The sequence below is a fragment of the Sapajus apella genome, unplaced genomic scaffold (assembly GCF_009761245.1).
Source record: "Sapajus apella isolate SASKATOON/1434 unplaced genomic scaffold, GSC_monkey_1.0 scaffold62, whole genome shotgun sequence".
NCBI classification, from domain to species: Eukaryota; Metazoa; Chordata; class Mammalia; order Primates; family Cebidae; genus Sapajus; species Sapajus apella.
In genome coordinates, this window is record NW_022437002.1 from 12,245,204 (window position 1) to 12,268,899 (window position 23,696).

At 40.4% G+C, this 23,696-nt stretch overlaps 1 protein-coding gene across 2 annotated transcripts in view; it reads left to right on the forward strand.

Annotated features, from left to right (window-relative positions):
* ZMPSTE24 (zinc metallopeptidase STE24) overlaps positions 1-23,696 on the forward strand; it is a 54,940-nt gene that overhangs the window by 22,571 nt on the left and 8,673 nt on the right. For both annotated transcript variants that reach the window (XM_032247079.1, XM_032247080.1), the window contains exons 7-8: positions 3,947-4,131; positions 20,465-20,569. In XM_032247079.1, coding sequence (XP_032102970.1) covers positions 3,947-4,131; positions 20,465-20,569 — 290 coding nt within the window. The remainder of the gene's footprint in view (positions 1-3,946; positions 4,132-20,464; positions 20,570-23,696) is intronic.

Genomic DNA, 23,696 nt, shown 5'->3' on the forward strand with positions numbered 1-23,696 from the left:
TCCCAAAGTGCTGGGATTACAGGCGTGAGCCACTGCGCCCACTCCAGTATCTACTTCTAAAAACACCCCTAGGTGATTTTGGTATAAGTATTCCTTGGACCACACTTTGAGATACCTGGACCAATGGGAGATAATAAGACATTAAATTACTTTTGTTTGTGTGCATACAGTCTGCCTATTTTCATAAATAACTTCAGATAGAGTCTAAGAAATATTTTTAAATTAATTAAAAAATTTTGGATCAGCGCCAGGCATGGTGGTGGCTCATGCCTGTAATCCTAGCACTTTGGAAGGCTGAGGTGGGTGGATCACCTGAGGTCAGGAGTTCGAGACCAGCCTGGCCAACATGATAAATCCCATCTCTACTAAAAATACAAAAATTAGCCTGGTATGGTGGCATGTGCATGTAAACCCAGCTACTCAGGAGGCTAAGGCAGGAGAATTGCTGGAACCTGGGAGGTGGAGGCTGCACTGAGCTGAGATTGTGACACTGCACTCTAGCCTGGGCAACAGAGTGAGACTCCATCCCCAAAAATAAAAAAAAATAAAAATTAAGCTTGGAAAAGATAGAGATGAGATAGAAGGATGGACTTCAAAGAGTAACACAGCTTTCCAGGTCCTAAAGTCCTATATTATTGACAAAGCTAGACCACATGTTTGGCTGTTCCTGGCAATCAAACCAAAAAGAAATGTAATAATGCAATAAATAATAGCTTCTACTTGTCAAAGTTTTACTACTAAATGTACTGCCAGTTACTTTTCATTAAAAATAGGAGTTGATAGAAAATTCATGTTTTCTGTGAGAGACTTCAGATTCTCAAGAGAAATAAATGTTTATCATTCCTTTTTTGAAAAAAGTATATAAATAATAGTGGCAGTATACAGATCAGACAGCATACTAATTGCTTCACTTAGAATATCTTATGTAATCCTTAATTTAAGCCAATGAGGTAGATACTAGCCTCGCTTCGTAAACAGGAAACTAAAGTTTAAAGAAATTAAGAATGTTTCCTAAATTTACACAGCTGATACATGGCAGAGCCAAGATTTGAATCCAAAGTCTATACTCTTAGTCACTAAACTCACTGCACGTTGTAGAACATCTGGAAATCAAAGAAGTATATAAAGAAGAAAATAAAAATCAACCATAGTTCAGGTACTGTTAGCTACTATTAAAAATTTAGGTATGGGCCAGCTGTGGTGACTCACACCTGTAATCCCAACACTTTGGGATGCCAAGGCAGGAGAATTGCTTGAGCTCAGGAGTTAGAGACCAGCCTGGGCAGCATAGCAAGACCCTCTCTCTACACAAAATTAGCTGGGCATGGTGGTATGTATCTATAGTCCTAGCTACTCAGGAGGCTGAGGCAGGAGGCTTGATTGAGCTCAGGAGGTCAAGGCTACAGTGAGCCATGGTTATGCCATTGCATTGCAGCCTGAGTGACAGAGAGAGACCCTGTCTCAAAAGAAAAAAAAGGTATGTCTTCTTCCAGTCTTTATAAAAATTGCTTTAATTATAGAAGTAGATGTGCTTATTTTAAAAGTCTTGGGGGGGAAAAGGAAACAAAAATCCATTCTAAAACCTAGTGATGAACACTTCAGTACTTTGGTATGTTTCCTAATAGGCATGGGCTTATGGTTTTCTATTAATATTTATTAGGTTGGTGCAAAAGTAATTGTGGTTTCAGACTATGAATTTTAATTAATTATAACTAGGCTCAAACACACCTTTATAAATCAAAATAGGAACCATTACCTTCAACACATTTTTGCCAATGAAAAATAAGTTTGTTTATTCCTGTAGTGTAAAAATCTGTGCTTCGGAATTCAGCAAACTCTTGGAAAGCATTTTTTGCATCCAGCTAGTTGTGGAAACGTTTTCCCTTTAAAAAGTTTCGAGGTGCTTGAAGAAGTGGTAGTCACTTGGCAAGAGATCAGGTGAATGTGGCAGATCAGGCAAAACTTCATCGCCCAATTTGTTCAACTTTTGAAGCACTGGCTTTGCAACGTGCAGTTGGGCGTTGCCTTGTAGAAGAATTGGGCCCTTTCTGTTGACCAGTGCTGGCTGCAGATGTTGCAGTTTTCTGTGCATCTCATTGATTTGCTAAGCATACTTTTCAGATGTAATGGTTTTGCTGGGATTCAGAAAGCTACAGTGGATCAGACTGGCAGCAGACTACCAAACGGTGACCATAACCTTTTTTTGGTGCAAGTTTGGCTTTGGGAAGTGCTTTGGAGCTTCTGGGTCTGGCCACTGAGCTGGTCATCGCCTGTTGTTACATAAAATCCACCTTTCGTCCTACGTTAAAATCTGATAGAGAAATGGTTTGTTGTGTAGAATAAGAAAAGACGACACTTCAATGATTTAAAAAAAAAAAAATTCACTCAGCTCATGAGGCACCCACTTATCAAGCTTTTTCATCTTTCTAATTTGCTTCAAATGCCAAATGACCTTAGAACAGTCGACATTGAGTTCTTTGGCAACGTCTTGTGTAGCTGTAAGGGGATCAGCTTTGATGATTGCTCTCCATTGGTCATTGTAACTTCCGATGGCCAGCCACTGCGCTCCACATCTTCAAGGTTCTCGTCTCCTTTGCAAACTTCTTGAACCACCACTGTGCTGTACGTTCATTAGCAGTTCCTGGGCCAAATGCGTTGTTGATGTTGGGGGTTGTCTCTGCTGCTTTACAACCTATTTTGAACTCGAATAAGAAAATTGCTTGAATTCACTTTTTTTTTGAGACAGAGTCTCCCTCTGTTGCCCAGGCTGGAGTGCAGTGGTGACATCTGTGCTCACTGCAACCTCTGCCTTCCGGGTTCAAGTGATTCTCGTGCCTCAGCCCCCCATGTAGCTGGGATTAAAGGCACGTGCCGCCACGCCTGGCTAATTTTGTATTTTTAGTAGAGACAGGGTTTCACCATGTTGGCCAGGCTGGGCTGGTCATGAACTCCTGATTTCAAGTGATCTGCTGGCCTCAGGCTTGCAAAGTGCTGAGATTACATGCATCAGCTACTCCACCCAGCCAAATTTGCTTTTTGTCTAACATCATTTCTATTATCTAAAATAAATAAACAGCAAGTAATAAGTCATTAGCAAAAAACATAAAGTAAGAAATGCACATTAAAATGATGTATAACAGGGCCAGGTGTGGTGGTTCACACCTGTAATCCCAGCACTTTAGGAGGCTGAGGTGGGTAGATCATGAAGTCAGGAGTTCAAGATCAGCCTGGCCAATATGGTGAAACCCCGTCTCTACTAAAAATATAAAAAATTAGGTGTGGTGGTGTGTGCCTGTAGTCTCAGCTACTTGGGGGGCTGAGGCATGAGAATCACTTGAACCCAGGAGGCAGAGGTTGTAGTGAGCTGATATTGTGCCACTGTACTCCAGCCTGGTGACAGAGCAAAACTCTTATCTCAAAAAAAAAAAAAAAAAGATGTATAATATAATCATATTTATTTAAGAGTGTATTCCAATATCAAACAGCAAATTTCAACAACGCAAAAACAATAATTACATTTGCACCAACCTAATACATGAACATGTTTTTTTTGACAATAATGGAATCTTATATACGTGAGGTTTTGTATCCTTCATAATATATTGGTAAGCTTTTTCTTGTTAAAATTCTTTGGAAGTATAATTTTTTTCTGGCTGCTTAAAATTCTATTTCATAGTTTTACTATAATTGAATCATTCCGTAACTGTTGGATGGTTTAGGCTTTACTTATTTAATTACTGCTGTGAAGCTGTGATGAGCACATTTATTGACAAAAAACAGACACTCTCCACTGCTGGTGGTGAATTATGTTGATATGGTTTTTCTTCATGTATTAAGCAATTTGAAAATGTTAATGTCCTTTTCAGTAATTCAATGTCTAGGAGTCTCTCCAGAGGACCGCAAACTTTTTAATTATATTCCATGCTTTGAACTGTCTTTTCCTTAGGATCTAAACGCTCTTCCCACAGCAATGCTTATTTTTATGGCTTCTTCAAGAACAAGCGAATAGTTTTGTTTGACACTCTACTAGAAGAGTACTCTGTACTAAACGAAGACATCCAGGAGGATTCTGGCATGGAACTCCGCAAAGAGGACGAAGGGAACAGTGAAGAAATAAAAGCTAAAGTTAAAGTGAGTTCTTTTTTCCTAAGAGACTCTACCTTAGTTTTTATACACAGTTCCTGTGACAACTCAAAATAACATCATTTCTATGCAGCGAGTGCTGAATTCAGGGAGACTATCAAATAAAAAACTATGGCTCCTTTAAAGTTCTGGTATTTAAGAGAGATTGCCACTATTACATGCTAACTACATTGCAAGCTTTTATAGAGTGTAGATACTAAAATTACTATCTACAAGCTTTTATAGAATGTAGATACTAAAATTAGAAGCTCTTATAAGAAAATTCATATGATTATAGGCTATCTTTAAAACAGGAACTTGTGTCCGGGCGCGGTGGCTCACACCTGTAATCCCAGCACTTTGGGAGGCCGAGGCGGGTGGATCACGAGGTCAAGAGATCGAGACCATCTTGGTCAACATGGTGAAACCCCGTCTCTACTAAAAATACAAAAAATTAGCTGGGCATGGTGGTGCGTGCCTGTAATCCCAGCTACTCAGGAGGCTGAGGCAGGAGAATTGCCTGAACCCAGGAGGCGGAGGTTGCGGTGAGCCGAGATCGCGCCATTGCACTCCAGCCTGGGTAACAAGAGCGAAACTCTGTCTCAAAAAAAAAAAAAAACAAACAGGAACTTGTATATATATATAATTGCTGATATGTTTATGACCGAAGAATTCCCACAAGCAAGACAAAGAGAATATAAATGTCTAATTTTTGGCTTTATTAAGACAGTAATTATAGGCTTTGGCAATGGAGAGACTTGGATTTGAACCCTAGTTTTGTTATTTAGTAGCTTGTATCCTTGGAAACATCACGTAAGTTAGTCTGTTTTATTTGTTGAACACACATTTATGAAATGTATACTCTGTGCTGAGATGCTTTGCTTGGCACTAGGTACACAAAAATAAAAACGAATACGTTTCTCTTAAGCTTGTAGTCTAAAAATAAAAGCTAAAGTGAGTTCTTTTTTCTTAAGAGACTCTTAGTTTTTATGCAGAGTTCCTGTGACAACTCAAAATAACATCAATTTCTATGTAGCGCATGTTGAATTCAGGGAGACCATCAAGTAAAAAACTATGGCTCCTTTATAGTTCTGGTATTTAGGAGAGATTACCACTCTGATTGCATGCTAACTACCTTGCAAGCATTTATAGAATGTAGATAGTCATTGCAATCACAGTACAATATGTTAATTGCTACTATCAAGTTATAGATACTAGATATAGTGGGAGCACAAGAGAAGACATTTCCCAGATCTGACCTGAGAGTCTGAGAAAGCTGCTTCTAAGTCCTTTTCCTGGATGAGATTAACCGATATTGATTAGGAGAATTTCAAATATCAAGACTAAATGGGGGAAAGGGGACAATGATAAGAAACAACATAAACTGTCAAAAACAGTCATCAGTATTCGTGTGTGTGATGGAATGTGCCATTGCCTTTGGTGTCATACAGAGATGATTTTAGTTCCCTGTTCACTCACCATCTGTGTAACTCTGTGTAAGTAAGTTAAGCTTTCATTTATTTATATATTTATTTATTTTGAGATGAGGTCTTGCTGTGTTTCCCAGGCTGGTCAAACTCCTGGCCTCAAGTTATCTACCTGCTTTGGCCTCCCAAAGTGCAGGTGTGTACCACCACACCCAGTCAAACTTTCTAAATCTTTGGTTTCTTTTTTCTCTTTTTTGAAGCAAAATCTCACTCTGTTGCTGAGACTGGAGTGCAGTGGTGCAATCTCTGCTTACTGCAACCTCCACCTCCCAGGTTCAAGCAACTCTCCTGCCTCAGCCTCCTGAGTAGCTGGGATTACAGGCGCGCACCACCATGCCTGGCTAATTTTTGTGTTTTCAGTAGAGACGGGGTTTCAGCATGTTGGTCAGGCTGGTCTTGAACATCTGACCTCATGATGCTCCTGCCTCAGCCTCCCACAGTGCTGGGATTACAGATGTGAGACACTGTGCCTTGCCTGCTTTTTTTTTTTTTGAGAAAGAAAGAAAAAAAGAGAGAAAGAAAGAGGAAGAGAAAGAGGGAGAGAGAATGGGAATCTTGCTCTATTGCCCAGGCTAGAATGCAGTCTAAAAATGGGTATTAAAAACCTCTTTTATGCCAATAATTGTGCTTAACAATAGAGACAGGAAGGAATAAGGGAGGAAAATAACAAATAGGCTGCCAACCAATATTTCATTTAAACCTGTGAAATGCTATGCAATTACTGAGGAGTGATTTACTTCCAATTATGTAGTCACTTTTAGAGTAGGTGTGATGTGGTACTGAGAAGAATGTATGTTTTGTGGATTTGGGGTGGAGAGTTCTGTAAATGTTTATTAAGTTTACTTGTTCCAGGTCTGAGTTCAAGTCCTGGATATCCATGTTAATTTTCTGTCTCGTTGATCTGTCTAATATTGACAATGTGATATTAAAGTCTCCCACTATTACTGTGTGGGAGTCTAATGAGGTGAGGTCTCGCTGTGTTTCCCAGGCTGGTCAAACTCCTTTATAAATCATTAAAAGGACTTGCCTTATGTATCTGGGTGCTCCTATATTGGGTGCGTATATATTTAGGATTGTTAGCTCTTCTTGTTGCATTGTTCATTTTACCACTATGTGATGTCCTTCTTTGCCTCTTTTGATCTTTCTTGCTTTAAAGTCTATTTTATCAGAGGCGAGAATTGCAACTCCTGCTTTTTTTTTTGCCTCTCCATTTGGTTGGTAAATCTTCCTCCATCCCTTTGTTTTGAGTCTTTGTGTATCCTTGCATGTGAGATGGGTCTGGATGCAGCATACCGATGGGTTTTGGGTTTTTATCCAATTTGCCTGTCTGTGTCTTTTGATTGTGGCATTTAGTTGTTTTAAATTTAGTATTAATATTAATATATGTGAGTTTAATACTGCCATTTAATGCTAGCTGGCTGTTTTGCCCATTAGTTGATGTAGATTCTTCATTATGTTGATGCCCTTTACCTTTTGGTATATTTTTGGAATGGCTGATACTGATTGTTCCTTTCTATGTGTAGTGCTTCTTTCAGAAGCTCTTGTAAAGCAGGCCTGGTGGTGATGAAATCTCTGAGTGCTTGCTTGTTCACAAAAAATTTTATTTTTCCTTTGCTTATGAAACTTAGTTTTGCTGGATATGAAATTCTGGGTTGAAAGTTCTTTTCTTTAAGGATGTTGAATATTGGCCCCCACTCTCTTCTGGCTTGTAGGGTTTCTGCTGAGAGATCTGCTGTGAGTCTGCTAGGCTTCCCTTTGTGGGTAACCTGACCTTTCTCTCTGGCTGCCCTTAGCATTTTCTCCTTCATTTCAACCCTGGTGAATCTGATGATTATGTGCCTTGGGGTTGCTCTTCTTGAGGAATATCTTTGTAGTGTTCTCTGTATTACCTGTAGTTGAATATTGTCCTGCCTTGCTAGGTTGGGAAAATTTTCCTGGATAATATCCTGAAGAATATTTTCCGGCTTGGATTCTTCGTCACATTCAGGTACACCTATCAAACGTAGATTAGGTCTTTTCACATAGTCCCATATTTCTTGGAGACTTTGCTCATTCCTTTTTACCCTTTTTTCTCTAATCTTGTCTTTTCGTTTTATTTCCTTGAGTTGGTCTTTGACCTCTGATATCCTTTCTTCTGCTTGGTCAATTCGACTGTTAAAACTGGTGCATACTTCGCGAAGTTCTCGTATTGTGTTTTTCAGCTCCATTAATTCACTTATATTCCTCTCTAAATTGTCTAGTCTCGTTAGTATTTTGTCAAACTTTTTTTCAAGGTTCTTAGTTTCTTTGCATTGGGTTAGAACATGTTCTTTTAGCTCACAGAAGTTTCTCATTATCCACCTTCTGAAGCCTGATTCTGACAATTCATCACACTAATTCTCCATCAGGCCTTGTTCCCTTGCTGATGAGGAGCTGCTATCCCCTGAAGAAGGAGAGGCATTCTGATTTCAGGTGTTTTCAGCCTTTTTGCGCTGGTTTCTTCCCATCTTTGTGGATTTATCCACCTGTCATCTTTGTAATTGCTGACTTTCAGATTGGGTCTCTGAGTGGACATCCAGCTTGTTGGTGATGGTGTTATTTCTGTTTCTTTGTTTTCCTTCGCGGACACCCCTCCCTGACAGAGCTGGACCCTCCAGGGTTCAGTTGTGCTTGCTGTGAAACTCTTAATCCTCAGCGTTTCCAACTGCTGTTTTTTTGTGGGGGTGGGACCAGCCAAACCTGATCACCTGGCTCCCCGCCCTGGAGCCCCCTTTTTTTCTTTTCCTAATTGAACAGTCAATTCTCTCCCAGGTGTCCCAGTCGCCCGCCGAAAAGGCACCAGGATCGATACAATTTCCCGGCGACCGCACCAGCTGAAACAGCGGGCGCTGAGATTCGTGGCGCTTTTCTGCCCGAGAATCTCCCGGTCTGGCTCCCCGCTTCAGTCCCCCTTTCAATCAGTGAATGGGCGACTCTGCCTTCCTGGAGCTCCAAACGCCAACCAAAAGAGCACCCAGTCCTGCATATTCTGCACTGAGAACCGCCGTGCCGGGGGCGCCAGCAAAACAGCCTCACCGGCCAAAAGAGTCGCGCTGTTGACCCGTGGGGCTCCTCTGCTGGGAATCTCCTGGTCCGTGGGCAACAAGAATTCATCTGGAAGTCTGGCGTCCATTCACTCCCTGCGCCTTCACTGGGAGCTGCAATCCTGAGCTGCTGCTAGTCGGCCATCTTGGATCGTCCTGGCCTGATTTCTTAACTGAAAGATGAGGCCAGTAAGGTTTCTCAACCTCCACACTATTATTTTGGGCCAGATAATTTTTTTTTATTGTGGGAGGTGCCTTGAGCATCATAGGATGTTTAGCAGCATCCCTGGTCTCTCGCCACTAGAGGCCATTTTCCCCCCAACCTCCAAAAATTGTGACAACAAAAATGTCTCAAAATATTGCCAGATGTTCCCTAAAGGTAAGGGTGGGGTTGAGTCTCCCCTGGTTGAGAAATACTAGGCTAAGGTGCCTACATTTTAGGGTCTTGAAGATTAAATGAAATAATATGTGCAAAATACCTTGTAGTCGCTACCAAAATGTAGAGAGTACCAGAAAATGATTAGCATCTGAGCATCTGTTTTTACCCTAAAAACATGTTTTAGTAAAGTGCTTAACATATTATAAATATGTAGATAAAACAGAATTCTGTGAAGGGATTAGAAGACATCTTTTTTTTTTTTTGAGACGGAGTTTCGCTGGTTACCCAGGCTGGAGTGCAATGGCGCGATCTCGGCTCACCGCAACCTCTGCCTCCTGGTTTCAGGCGATTCTCCTGCCTCAGCCTCCTGAGTAGCTGGGATTACAGGCATGCGCCACCATGCCCAGCTAATTTTTGTATTTTTAGTAGAGACGGGGTTTCACCATGTTGACCAGGATGGTCTTGATCTCTTGACCTCGTGATCTACCCACCTCGGCCTCCCAAAGTGCTGGGATTACAGGCGTGAGCCACTGCGCTCGGCCTAGAAGACATCTTAAGGTCATCTTATAGATAGGAAAAACCGAAGTCCAGAAAGAATAACCTAGTGATAACACGAGAGAATCATGCAAGTGTAGCAAGTTAACCTGCTTATGATTGGGCACGGTGGCTCATACTTGTAATCCCAGCACTTTGGGAGGCCAAGAGAGGTGGATCACTTGAGGTTAGGAGTTTGAGACCAGCCTAGCCAACATGGAGAAACCCTCGTCTCTACTAAAAATACAAAAATTAGCCGGGCATTGCGTTCCTGTAGTTCCAGCTACTCCGGAGGCTGAGGTAGAAGAATTGCTTGAACCAAGAAGGTGGGGGTTGCAGTGAGCTGAGATTGTGCCACTGCACTCCAGCCTAGGTGACAGAGTGAGACCCAGTCTCAAGAAAAAGAAAGTTAACCTGCTTAAGAGACATCTACATGTGAGGTAGACTATATTATAGCTAAACCTAGACATTAGCTAGTGGTGTACTGATTACAAGCAAAATAAAGAGATTATAGACTTTTAATATCTATGAGAATAGTTTTATTTGGCTACAAAAACAATTGGGTGGCCCTTTGAAGTATGTCGAATAGTATTTGACTTATTTTGCTGGCCGCTTTAGGGCCCCACAGCCAGGTGTGGTGGCTTACACCTATAATCCCAGCACTTTGGGAGGCTAGAGTTAGAGGGTTGCTTAAGGCCAGGAGTTTGAGACCAGCCTGAGCAACATGGTAAGACCTTGCCTCCTCAAAAAATAAATAGCTGGACGTTAGCCGGTGCGGTAGCTCACACCTATAATCTCAGCACTTTGGGAGGCCAAAGTGGGCGGATCACGAGGTCAGGAGATTGAGACTAGCCTGGCTAACACATTGAAACCCTGTCTCTACTAAAAATGCAAAAATTTGGCCAGACGTGGTGGCATGTGCCTGTAGTCCCAGCTACTCGGGAGGCTTAGGCAAGAGAATCGTTTGAACCTGGGAGGTGGAGGTTGCAGTGAGTCAAGATCGTGCCACTGCATTGCAGCCTGGGTGACAGAGTGAGACTGCATTTAAAAAAAAAAATGATGTGCACCTGTAGTTCCAGCCACTCAGGAGGCTGAAGTGGGAGAATCACTTGAGTCCAGGAAGTTAAAGTTGCAGTGAGCTGTATTTGCCCCACTGCACTTCAGTCTGGGCAACAGAGCGAGACTGTGTCTCAAAAACAAACAAAAAGAGCTTGTTTTGCTTCATTGATTACCTACAAATATTTTACCATCTAAATACATATTACATGAGAAGATACAATAGACATGGTCTTACCCTAAAGAACTTAACAGTAGAGGAAACAAATAGCCTGGAGTTTAAGGCAGGGCATGGTAAATGTCATGAGCAGTAGCTGATACAGTGTGGCTTTCAGAAATGGAGATATTAATGCAGATTCTAATGGTCAGATAAGTTTCGAAGTGAGGCTATTTGAAGTAGATAGAAGTTTGACTTTAGGCTGGGGCTTTTCAGGTTGAAGGCAGGGAATGAATAAAGTTGTAAAGACCAAGTTCACAATGCCTGTTCTGAAACTAATGATTAAATGGATTCTTGTAGATGGGGATCGAAAGGTAGGGCAGGACCAGTTTTTTAAATACTTTTTCCTGAAGACGTCAAGTGATTGTTTCCAGTGTCCTGGAAAGTTTAGATTTATATTTGGGTACCAAAGCTTATTTTAGGAAGATTCAAATCTGATGGCAGAATATAGGATAGAGCAAAGATTGGAGACAAAGAGACTTCTAGGAGCCTACTGCATTACGATGACCAAGATAAGTGTGAGATAATGAGGGCCTGCACCAGAACGAGAGGTCCAAGTAAGTGCAAGAGTCATAATAAAGGATGGATTGAAAGTAGTCATGCTCCACATAATGACATTTTAGTCAATAATGGACCAAATATGCTACTATAAGATTATAATACCATATTTGTAACCCTACTTGTCCTAAGGTTACGTATGCTTAGATACACCATTACTCACCATTGGTTACAGTTGCCTACAGTATTCAGTATAGTAACATGGTAGCCAGGTTTGTAGCCTAGGAGCAATAGACTGTACAGTAGTCTAGGTGTATAGTATGCCGTATCACCTAGGTTTGTGTAAGTGTACACTATGATGTTTGTACAACAATAAAATCACCTCATAACACCCTTATCAAAACATATCTCCGTCGTCAAGTGATGCATGACTGTACTTAGAGACTGATATTATGGGGAGTGAGGGAGAAAGTCAAAGACTGACTAAACAGTCATTAGCTGTATTGCTTTTTGGCACAAGTGCCACTGGTAAGATAATTTTAGGTATATCAATATTTTAAATTTGATTAGTTGTATACCTATTAATATATATTAGGAAAAAAATGAAACTAGCATATCAAACTCATGATTTCATACAAATGTATTGTCACTTAGGATAAGGCTAGTTTTAAAAAGTGAATTGGTTTAAAGAAATATATTAAGTAAATAATCAGATGGAGGGTACACAGATGTGGCAGAAGTTTAGGAAGCAGATTTATTCAGCACTTGCTACTGAATGCCTACCGTGCACAGTGCAGTTAGGGATGCAAAGATGGTGTTAGTCTAATGATATAGAGAACATGAAGCATTTCATTTTTAACAGAAATTTAAAGAAAAAATACTAAAGTTATCTGAAATCCCACCCCTTATAGTACTAACATTTTGATGAGTGTGTCTATGATGGCTATTACATTTTAAAAGATAACTAGGACACTTACTGGCTGGATTGTATCCTTCAGAAGGCAAATAGAAGAATTGGAACAATTTGTCTCAATAGCAGTTTAAGGCCAGGCACAGTGGCTCACACCTGTAATCCCAGAATTTTGGGAGGCCAAGGTGGGAGGATTGCTTGAGGCCAGGAGTTTGACACCAGACTGGGCAACATGATAAGACCCCTGTCTTTACAGAAAATTAAAAAATACAAAATATTCAAAAGGAATTTAAGAAAATGAATAATTTTAAATATATATAAGCTGCCTTTTTATAGAAGACAGCAAGTATTTCCCCAGTAAGTACTAGGGTTATGTGAAAGTCTTCCCAATATGATAGAAAGATAAATATGATAGAAAGGATGCCAGCTCCAGAGAGGTGGATTTTTCCCATTACTTATTAGCAAGACATTTTAATTTCTTAGCTCCTTTTCTTCATCTCTAAAATGAAGACCATACTTCTCATCTGCCCCTCTTGGTGTTGTGAGGCTCAAATGAGGCAGTGTATGAATTTTATAAAAAGGAAAATGCTAAAAAAACGAATTGATGGGTGATACCTATTTTTGTTCTCTTATGTGAAATTGTGTGGAAAAAAAAGAAAATTGAGAGCTAAGAAACTCGCATGAATAAGCGAGTCTCCTTTCTGTGGGAAGTGATCCACACTGTTTAAGCTGTAATCATTCCACATCAGCATCTCTTTGAGTGTGACCCTGATGCTGTTCTAAACAGCTTCCTAAACCCAGACATCAAACCAAGAGACGAGAGCATATCCTGAACAGTAAAGAATTGGTTGTTGACGGGCCAGGCGCGGTGGCTCAAGCCTGTAATCCCAGCACTTTGGGAGGCCGAGGCGGGTGGATCACAAGGTCAAGAGATGGAGACCATCCTGGTCAACATGGTGAAACCCCGTCTCTACTAAAAACTACAAAAAATTAGCTGGGCATGGTGGCGCGTGCCTGTAGTCCCAGCTACTCAGGAGGCTGGGGCAGGAGAATTGCCTGAACCCAGGAGGCGGAGGTTGCGGTGAGCTGAGGTTGCGCCATTGCACTCCAGCCTGGGTAACATGAGTGAAACTCCGTCTCAAAAAAAAAAAAAAAAAAGAATTGGTTGTTGCATAAAATACTGCATAATTCATATTGGAAAGCAAGTGACTGGTGAAAACAGAAGCCTAAGGACCATGTTACTTTATGTAAAATGAGGCTATTAATACCTGCCTTATAGTAGTGAAGATTAATGAACTGTTTGTAAAATATCTAATACGTACAGTGTCTGTACATAGGCCATTAGTAAATGGAAGCTATTACCACTGTTATTAAACAAAAACATTAGCTATATTTTTGCTTATTACTAAAATAGAAAAGTTGACCCTGCACGGTGGCTCATGCCTGTAATCCCAGCACTTTGGGAGGCTGAGGCTGGTGGATCACCTAAAGTCAGGAGTTTGAGATCAGCCTGACCAACATGGTGAAACCCCATCTCTACTAAAAATACAAAATTAGCCGAGTGTGGGTGGCACATGCCACTCAACTACTTGGGAGGCTGAGGCAGGAGAATCTCTTGAACCTGGGAGGCAGAGGTTGCAGTGAGCCGAGATCACGCCATTGCACTCCAGCCTTGGCAACAAGAACAAAACTCCGTCTAAAATAATTATAATAATAATAAAAAATAAAATAATAAAGTTAGAAAACATCAGTAACAAAAATAACCAGTGATCCAACAAAACGTAAACATCTTGCTACATGTATTTCTAGTCTTCCAAACTATAATTTTTTCATCATTTTCCTTTTATTTAATATAAGGATTATTTCCAATTTTTTGCTGCTAAAAATACTTCTGCAGTGAGTATTTTTGTATGTAATCCTTCAGTTGTAACTCTTAATTTCCCCCTTAGAGTAGTCTATAAATTGGTGCTTTAGTTTGTTACTCCTTTTTCATGACCATTCCCTGAAGTTACAGGTAAGTGTGTGTCTCTTAGCTTTTTCAGGGACGAGGTTAGTTATGTGATTCTTTTTTCTACTAAATGTAACCTCTGACACAAACTCTAAAATTTAAATAGGAAAGAGGTAATAAATGTCAATGATGTATTGCAAATCATTATAATTGATCCCTGTTTCTCATAAAAGGGACCTAGCTTCTCTATATGTGGTCATTTTCCTTAAATACGAGGAATTGGTGAAAGGGGGAATGTGGTAGAATATATAGATTCTAATAAATCTTGTCTGTGTTCTCATTAGGCTGCATTTTTCTAAGCTGTATAACACAAAATCCAATCTAGGTTCATCTTCCCTCCACCCCCTCATAATTTGCCCTTTTCAGTAGCTGAAGTTATTTCAAAACCTTTAGCCTACACTCTCTGGGATATATGTTCTCCAACTGGTGCAGGGTATTGTATGTGTCCAAAGATGAAATTTGTTTTTTCTTTATTAATATTTTATTTGCTTGGTGTTTCCATTGATAGGGGTCTATTACTGTCCTTTATTATAGTAGGTTTGCCAAGTTTTCTTTGCAAATCCGACAGTTTTGAATTAATATGTTCTGAGGCCAGTGTATCAGTTACATAAAAATTAAGAATTAATATATCCTCCTGGTAAATTGAACCTTTTATGATTGTGTTGTGGCCTTCCTAAATAATCCTTTTTGCCTTTAAGTTGATTTTGTCTGATATTAATACAGATATCCCAGCTTTCCTTTGGTTGATGTTTGTTAGAGGTCATCTTTTTACTTAAAACAAAATTTAGGCCGGGCACGGTGGCTCATGCCTGTAATCCCAGCACTTTGGGAGGCTGAGGTGGGCGGATCACAAGGTCAGGAGATCGAGACCATCCTGGCTAATGCTGTGAAACCTTGTGTCTACTAAAAATACAAAAAATAGCCAGGCATGATGACACACGCCTGTAGTCCCAGCTACTTAGGAGGCTGAGGCAGGAGAATCCCTTGAACCCAGGAGGCGAAGGTTGCAGTGAGATGAGATTGCGCCATTACACTCCAGCCTGGGCGACAGAGTGAGACTCCGTCTCAAAAAAAAAAAAAAAAAACAAAAAACAAAATTTAGATAAAATTCACATAAGATTCACCATCTTAACCATTTTAAAGTGTATAATTCAGTGGTTTATAGTATATTCACAAAGTTGTACAACCATCACCAAACCACTATCTAGTTCATCCTTTTACTTTTTACCTTGTGGTCCTTATATTTTCAATGTCTCTTGTATATGGCATGTAAATAGATTTTATTACGGTTGTTTTTAAAGCTATACTGACAGTTACTATCTTTTTATTGACAGGCTTAGTGTATTTATGTATGTTGTGATTACTGACATATTTGAAACTGTTTCTACCATATTATTTTATGCCCTTTGTGTCTCTTTTCTCTTTTCTGTATTCCACCTTCATCTTCTCCTGACCTCAACACATACACATACACCCTTCTACTTTTTTCTAAGAACTGATTGAAGGTTTTAAAAAAAATTCCTCTTGGGTCATTATTCATCTTTGGAGGTTCTTATATTACTATTATTTATTTATTTATGAGATGGAGTCTCCTCTGTCACCCAGGCTGGAGTGCAGTGGTGCCATCTTGGCTCACTGCAACCTCCACCTCCTGGGTTCAAACGATTCTCCTGCCTCAGCCTCCAGAGTAGCTGGGATTACAGGCACCTGCCACTACATCAAGCTAGTTTTTGTATTTTTAGCAGAGACGGGGTTTCAACATCTTGGCCAGGCCGGTCTTGAACTCCTGACTTCGTGATCCACCCACCTCGGCCTCCCAAAGTGCTGGGATTACAGGCCTGAGCCACCATGCCTGGCGCTTGTATTCCTATTCTTTTAATGATTACTGCTAAAACTTAAGCATGCCCACATAACTGAAGATCTTAAAATATACAGTATCTTCACTGTTTCCTGAACCATCCAGGGTCCTTAAACACTTTGATCCCATTACCCCTTTCATCTTATATTTTAGTTTTACCCTGTTCTGTTTATCCCCCAAATTGTCATTTTTTTTTTTTTTCCTTTTTGGTCTTACACAGTTATTTAGATTCGCCTGTATGCTTCTGTTTTTCTCCTTAACATTCCTTATTCACCTCACATCTTCCTTTTAGGAATCTTTTTCCTTCTTCTAGAAGTACATGCTTTCGGAATTTCTTTGGAAAATTTTGGTTTTGTTTTTATTTTACTCTTATTCTTGGATATCAATGAAGAAATGACAGCTCTTCTCTTACACTTTAAAGATATCATTCTGCAAGGTGCTTACACCTGTAATCTCAGCACTTTGGAAGGCCAAGGCGGGAGGGTCACGTGAGCTCTGAAGTTCAAGACTAGCCTGGGCAACATAGCGAGAACTTGCCTCTACTAAAAAGAAAAATTAGCAAATTAACTAGGTGTGATGGTGTGTATCTGTAGTCCCAGCTACTCAAGAGGCTGAGGTGGGAAAATCTTTTGAGCATAGGAGATCAAGGCTGCAGTGAGCTATGATCATGCCACTGCACTCCAGCCTGGGCAACAGAATGAAACCCTGCCTCAAAAATAAATAAGTAAGATAAAGATTCTGTTTTCTTGTGAGGTTGCGTATTTATATATATATTTTTTTTGTGAGACAGAGTCTTGCTCTTGTTACCCAGGCTGGAGTGTAGTGACACAAGCATAGATCACTGTAGCTTGGACTTCCCCATCTCAGACTCTGAAATAACTGATACTATAGGTGCACACCACTGTACCTAGCTAATTAAAAAACTTTTTTTTTGTAGAGACAGGGTCTCATTATGTTGCCCAGGCTAGTCTGTAACTTTTTGTTACTTAATTATTTACTCATTTACTTTTGTAGAAAACATCCTCTAGTATCTTCCTGAGAAAGATTACATTGGTAAAGTTTTGAGTTTGTACACTTACAATGCTTTCATTTTTCTGTCATACTGGCTTGCTACTTAGACTGGGTATAGATTTTTAGATTGGAAATACTTTTCTTTCAGGATTGTGAAGCCACTGTTCCATTGCCCGCTTGATTCCAACACTGCCGATGAAGTATCTGAAGTCACTCAGGTTGCTGATCCTGGCCAGGCATGGAATTACAGGCTCATGCCTGTAATTCCAGCACTTTGAGAGGCTGAGGCAGGCAGATAACTTGAGGCCAGGAGTTTGAGACCAGCCTGGTTAACATGATTAAACCTCGGTCTCTACAAAAAATATAAAAATTAACTGGGCATGGTAGCTCACACCTGTAATCCCAGTACTCGGGAGGCTGAGGCACAAGAATTGCTTGAACCTGGGAGGCGGAGGTTGCAGTGGACCGAGATCCTGCCACTGCATCCCAGCCTGAGTGACAGATGAGACCCTGTCTTTAAAAAAAAAAAAAAATTACTTATTTTGTTATGCCAGCCAAGAAAAAAGAAAAATAATAATTTTTTTTAAAAAGCAAAAAAATTACTGATCCGCGTGTTAGTTTTTTTTTCTTTTCTGGAAGTTTGTTAGATCTTTCTCTGTTTCAGTGTTCTAAAATTTTACATACCTTGGTGGGGATCTGTTTTCATCCACTATGATGTATACATTAGGCCCTTTTATTCTGGAAATTGAGGTCCTGTGGTTTTAAGAAATTTTCTGGAATTATTTTGTTGATTTTTCATCTCTATTTTTTTTAATTCTCTTTTCAGAGCTCCTCTTACTTGAGTGCTGGATTTCTTATACTGAACTCACCTATCTTTTTAACCCTCTTTTCCATTTTAAAAAATATCGCTTTCTGCTTTCCAGAGGTTCCTTCATCATCTTCCAATCCTTTTATTGAACTTTGATTTCTAAGAATTTTTTATCTGAATTTTCCATTTTACAGCATTTACTTATTTTTCCTTGGGGGCAGTATCTTAATTTTCAAAACTTTCCCTTTATATAATTTGTTTATCACATGTTGCTTTTTTTCTGTATCACATCTTCCGTGTTAACAGCTTACTTCATATATCTGGTAAATCCTTGGTTATTTGCCCCTTAGTAAGAGAATGGGACTAAAAACATGACTGGAACTTCTGAACCTGAAGACATATTAATTTTGAGTTTCACTATAGGGTCTTCTGGGTGGGCATTTTGTTGAGGGAACAATTGGTGTCAGTATCCTTAGGTCCTTCCTGGTAGGACAGTCAGAGTACCCAGGGAGTAGTCTTCTGCCTAGAGAGTAAGTATTCTGGGAGCCAAGTATAGGGAGAGGCCTCTGTTGGGAGAGGGAGTCCTCAGTATTCAGCATACCCTGTCAGTAGGCAACTAGGTACATGGCATATGGCTAGTGTACCCTGGCCTTTAACTATGTCAGAAGCTCTAGAGTTGGAGAAGGAACCTGGAGCTTTAACCATTTATCAAACAGTTCTTACCCAAGTTTTACTTTAGTTACCTCCTCCTTTCCCCTCAGTTCCAGAAGTACCTGGTGCTGTTATTTCCTAAGTCCTTTGAAGACTCAGTGGTATAAATCAGGTGCTTCTCCATTTTTTCTGCTCCTGGCTTTTGGTTCAACTTGCTTTGGTCTGTTTAGCCCATTATCATTTGTCTATCTGCTTTCCCACCTCCAGAATGTTGCTATTTTTTTCTCTCCTGTTTTCCCCATCCTCTGGGTTTACATCTTTTTTTAAAACAACAACAACAACAAAACCTTTTGATGTCAGTGTTCCTCCTGATAACTTACCTTGGAAGTTACCGTTTCTTTGTATTCTTAGTAGAGATGGGGTTTCACCGTGTTGGCCAGGATGGCCTCGACTTCTTGACCTTGCGATCCACCCGCCTTGGCCTCCCAAAGTGCTGGGATTACAGGTGTAAGCCTCTGTGCCCGGCTGGAAGTTACCATTTCTTTTCTTTTCATTTTTTTTTTTTTTTTTTTTTTTTACCATTTCTTAAATGGCAATTCATGGTGTACTTTTTGAATCATGAGTGATATGTGCTCATTTTTAGATGTTTTGGAAAATAAGAAAGATATAAAATAATTAAACATTGCTCTGGTCCCACCATATAGAAATAACTACTGTTGGCCTGGCACAGTGGCTCATGCTTAAAATCTCAGCACTTTGGAAGGCTGAGGCTGGTGGATAACCTGAGGTCAGGAGTTCAAGACCAGCCTGACCAATATGGTGAAACCCCGTCTCTACTGAAAATACAAAAATTAGCGGGGCGTGGGGACACATGCCTGTAATCCCAGCTACTCGGGAGGCTGAGGCAGGAGAATTGCTTGAACCTGGGAGGCAGAGGTTGCATTGAGTCGAGATCGTGCCATTGCACTCCAGCTTGGGCAACAAGAGCAAAACTCCATCTCAAAAAAAAAAAAAGAAGGAAAAGAAAATAGCTACTGTTAACATTTGTATATACTTTCAGTCTGTTTTTTTATATTTGTATATTTTATATACACATTCACATTGTTTCATAATTAGAATCATACTATATATTTTTAGTTTGTATCTTGCTTTCTTCACCTAATAAATCATTTTCCAATGTCAGAACATAATCCTTTTTTTTTTTTTTTTTTTTTGAGATAGAGTCTCACTCTATTGCCCAGGTTGGAGTGCAATGGCATGATCTTGGCTCACTGCAGGCTATGTCTCCCAGTTTCAAGTGATTCTCATGCCTCAGCCTTCCGAGTAGGGCTGCACTACCACGCCTGGCTAATATTTTGTATTTTTAGTAGAGACAGGATTTCGATATGTTGGCCAGGCTAGTCTCAAACTCCTGGCCTCAAGTTATCTCCCCACCTTGGTCTCCCAAATTGTTGGGATTATAGCCGTGAGCCAATGCACTTGGCCATAATCTTTGAAAACAAAATTTCTAATTGTTTTGTTTTGTAATATGACTGTCATATGACTTTATCATGATTTATTTAACTATTGTTCCATTAATAAAGATTCCTATTTCTTCTAGTTTTTTCTCCTAATCTAAATTAGTCTAGATTGAAAGCTTTATGTAATCTGAAAATGTCTGTCTTGTTCATCATTCTGTCATCAGTGCTTAATCCACTGTCTCATATGGAGTGGTGGTTCAGGGAGTGTTTTGTTAAAACAATGAACAGTTTTGAACAAAACTCTGATTATTTCTTTAAGTTAGAACCTATGAAGGGCTGTTACTGGGTTAAAAGATAAAACTTTTTAAAGGTTCTCGATTTATTTTCCTTTTTTTTTATTCAGAATAAAAAACAAGGATGTAAAAATGAGGAGGTACTCGCTGTACTAGGCCATGAACTGGGGCACTGGAAGTTGGGACACACAGTCAAAAATATCATTATTAGCCAGGTAAGTGTAGAGTGACAATTCTTTTTTTACGGCATGGTAGTAAAATTAGAATTATGGCAGGGATGAGAGGTCATATAAGAGAGGTCAAGACAGACTCCACAGCCAGGCTACCTTGGTTTCCCATCACAGCTCCCTGACTTACTACCTGTGTGACCTCAGGCAAGTTCCTTAACTTCCACCTCTGTCCCCTCATTGAACTATAATACCTCATAGGACTGGTTAAGAGTTAAGTGAGTTAATACTTTTAAAGAGTTTAGACTAGCACCTGGAACATGGTGAGTACTATATAAATTATTGTTATCACCATCATCATCACCTCCAGAGTAAGAACTTGGAAGATCAAAAGGAACAAGCCTAGGTAAGTTTGACATTAAAATGTCTTTTTTTTGTTGTTTAATTTTTTTTTTTTTTTTTGAGATAGATTCTTGCTCTGTTGCCCAGGCTGGAGTGCAGTGGTGTGATCTCGGCTCACTGCAACATCTGCCTCCCAGGTTCAAGTGATTTTCCTATCTCGGCCTCCTGAGTAGCTGGGACTGTAGGCATCTGTCACTATACCCGGCTAATTTTTGTATTTTTAGTAGAGATGGGGTTTTGCCATGTTGACCAGGCTGGTCTTAAACTCCTGACCTCAGGTGATGCGCCCACGTTGGCCTCCCAAAGTGTTGGGATTATAGGCGTGAACCACTACACCCAGCCTAAAATTCTTTTTAAGAAACATTTTTTTCTTTTTCTTTTTGAAACAGGGTCTTGCTCTGTCACCCAGGCTAGAGTGCAGTGATGTGATCTCAGCTTACTGCAACCTCCGCCTCCCAGTTTCAAGCCATCCTCCAGCCTTTGCATCCCTAGCAGCTGAGACCACAGGTGTATGCCACCATACCCAGCTAATATTTTTGTATTTTTGGTAGAGACTGGTTTTCACTATGTTGCCCTGGCCAGCCTCGAACTCCTAAGCTCAAGTGATCCACTTGCCTTGGCCTCCCAAAGTGCTGGGATTACAGGTATGAGTCACCATGCCCAGTCTAAAACTTTTTTTTTTTTCGTTTAAAAGCTGTTATATATTCACTGAAAATTGTAGAAAATATAAAGAAGAAAACAATTCCAATAATGTCTCTTCTCTGGGTTTTAAAACCTCTAAACCAACAGATGTTTAGGCTTTGGGTGAAAAGGCACTATATCATGTTGACTAGTTCTGAGCATATGTGGCCTTAACTGAATCATCAGTGGGTCTTCATACCTTTAAAAAGGCTGACTGGGCCAGACATGGTGGCTCACACCTGTAATCCCAACACTTGGAAGGTTGAGGAGGGAGGATCACTTGAGGCCAGGAGTTTGAGACCAGCCTGGGCAACATAGCGAGACCCCTTCTCTCCAAAAGGTTAAAAAATTAGCTGGGCTTGGTGGTATCCCCCTGTAGTCCCAGCTGCTTGGGAGGCTAGGGTGGGAGGATTTCTTGAGCCCAGGAGGTCAAGGCTGTAGTGAGCCATGATCACAACACTGCACTCCAGCCTGGGTGACAAGGAGACCCTGTCTCAAAAAAAAAAGGCCAACTGGTTCTGGGTGATGGATTATAGGGGAAGATTTGTGAACTCCTGTGGGCACTTTCCTATATCTTCAGGTATAGAAATGAATTCCTTGGCTTGAACCTATGTTGTGTGGATACATGGCACTGAATAAGATTAAATAAGCCCAGGTCCAAGTTCAATTGAGTTTTCAGTCTAATAAGGAAAATTACTGCCCCTTCCGTGAAGGAAGGGATCCAATGGAATCAGCCTACCACAAGGTGATTGTCTGGTCCCTGAGATGTGGTACCTTATCAAGGCTGGGATTGATTGCTTCTCTGGACAGATTGGGCATTTGGCAGGTGCCAGTGGGGAGGATATCTGTGTTGACCAATACATTAACTCCATCTTTGTCACCGTGGCCACTGTGTTCATAAGTCCCTTGACCAAGTCATGGAGTGGCTATGGAGAAAGGATAACTGATCTTCACCGAGCAGGTATCTTCCCCACTTGATCAAGAGCCTCTTTGACCATGGAACTCTGGGCGAACATTAACATTAGATCAACTATAATTAAACTCTGCGGTATTTTGGACTTTTTCTCACAGAGCACTTTTCCAAATCTCCTTGTTGGACATCGTCTACTTTTTTCCAAGGCCCTAATTACCAGCCAAACCATTTTTTTCCCCACTGCCAATGAATTAGCATATATATCCTTGGCCCAGGCCCTGTCTCCTCCCAGACTGAGTAGACAGTGAGATACACATCTTAAAGTCACCCTCACCGAGAGTATTTCCCTTCACCACTGTCTTCCAAGACCATCCCTGAGTGGCCCTGTAATGCCACAGCAGTCCACTTTCAGCTGGTGCCAGCATATTTTACTAAGCTACTTGTAAACTAGGCTCTGATTTTTTTCCTGTTCAATTAAATGATTATAGGGAATGGCATATGAGCAAGGGTTGGTTGAGGGTTGTATGGTGGCAGGAGTTGGTATACTAGAGTATGAGCCTCCTGCTTATTTAACTTACTGGTGTTTCATAACTGGCTTCATTTCCACTCCTATGTCTACCACTTATCCTTGATGATGGAATGCTTCTGGGCACACTAGTTTCCTGGCTAGGCAGATTAACATAGAATCAGGAGGAATAGTATAGGTTGCAGGATCATGGTATCCCATGGCCAGGAATTCAGTCTGTAGTAGGGCCCAGTAGCAAACCAAAAGTTATTTTTCAAAAGTGCAATGGTTATTTAACAAAAGTGGATGCATAGATTATAAGCGTAGGAGACTTCACTGAGTTTTCTGTTGGAACTTGTCATCCTGAATCCACTGAGTTATAAGGGTGAGTGGCAAAGCTGCCTGTACTTTGTCCTAGGGCAGCTGGTGAGCCTTCTTATGCTCTGAGCCCCATTCTAAGCTAGCAGCTTCTTGGGTCATCTGGTAAATGGTTTGGAGCAACACACTTAAAAAAGGCACATGTGGCCTCCAAGATCCTAATTTGCTACAGAAAAAGAATGGTATGTGTTCTCCAACCTTACTCCAAGAGGTTATATTTTGGTATAGATTTTTAATTTTTTCCCCTCTCATTTATTGATAAAGATGGGTTTACTTTTTCCCCTGACTTTTTTTTT